This window comes from Dipodomys ordii, unplaced genomic scaffold (genome assembly GCF_000151885.1).
Source record: "Dipodomys ordii isolate 6190 unplaced genomic scaffold, Dord_2.0 Scaffold387, whole genome shotgun sequence".
NCBI classification, from domain to species: domain Eukaryota; kingdom Metazoa; phylum Chordata; class Mammalia; order Rodentia; family Heteromyidae; genus Dipodomys; species Dipodomys ordii.
The window spans coordinates 1-925 of record NW_012267603.1 but is presented as its reverse complement, the minus strand read 5'-3'; the positions used below and the strand labels follow the sequence as shown (position 1 = coordinate 925).

Below are 925 nucleotides of genomic sequence, written 5' to 3'. Positions count from 1 at the left end.
CCATCCATCCATCCACCCATCCATCCATCCATCCATCCATCCACCCATCCACCCATCCATCCATCCATCCCCCTTTGTCTGTTTCCAGGTCTCCCCGACTCCGCAGCCACCAACCTCTCCTGCCAGGTGTTCGAGTCCCGGGCCCTGAACTGCTCTTGGACTCCAGGTCACAGTGCTCCCCCAGACACGGAGTACTCCCTCTTTCTGACCTTCTCCAGGTGCTCCTTCAGGGTAAGCGGGGGAACTCGAAACTCTCATTTCCCCCCACCACCCGAACTCTGATTTCTTTTTATTTCCCAGAAACCACCAGGCCCAGGTCTGTCCGTGTGTCCCCCGTGACTCGATGGGCCCCTGGGCCTGCCACCTGGCCCCCCTGCCCCACGCCACCACGCGCCTGTACATCAGGATCGAGGGTTCGAGCCCCACGGCTGCCGTCCGCTTCTACGACGCCGTGTTCAAGACCAGAGAGCTGGGTGAGGGATCCACACGCAAGGGGGGTGACATGGTAGTTTCGAGGCTCCCCCCCACACCCATCCACCCCAGTCAAACCATCCAGCAGGGTTGGAGACTCCTCACACAGTGCTCTTCGCCTTGGGGTGGGGTTGGGGGACAGAAAGGTTCGACCCGCCGGATAACATCACTGTGACCTGTGACCCCGCCCGCTGCACCATTGCCTGGACCCGGCCTCGAACCTGGCAGAACCTGAAAGACCCTGACTTCCATTACCAGCTGAGCCTGACCCGGGTGAGTCCATCCATCCACCCATCCACCCACCTATCCATCCATCCATCCATCCATCCACCCATCCATCCATCCACCCATTCATCCATCCATCCACCCATCCACCCATCCATCCATCCATCCATCCATCCATCCACCCATTCATCCACCCATCCACCCATTCATCCACCCATCCACCCATCCA

The 925-nt window shown here is 60.0% G+C and overlaps 1 protein-coding gene across 1 annotated transcript in view; it reads left to right on the top strand.

Annotated features, from left to right (window-relative positions):
- The window catches only part of LOC106001744 (granulocyte-macrophage colony-stimulating factor receptor subunit alpha-like), a gene marked incomplete at its 3' end in the record, with an annotated part of 3,661 nt that extends 2,917 nt beyond the window's left edge, over positions 1-744 (top strand). Inside the window, exons 4-6 of the mRNA XM_013036734.1 lie at positions 89-218; positions 301-473; positions 614-744. Of these exons, the coding sequence (XP_012892188.1) occupies positions 89-218; positions 301-473; positions 614-744 (434 nt within the window). The remainder of the gene's footprint in view (positions 1-88; positions 219-300; positions 474-613) is intronic.
- Positions 745-925: the final 181 nt, after the last annotated feature.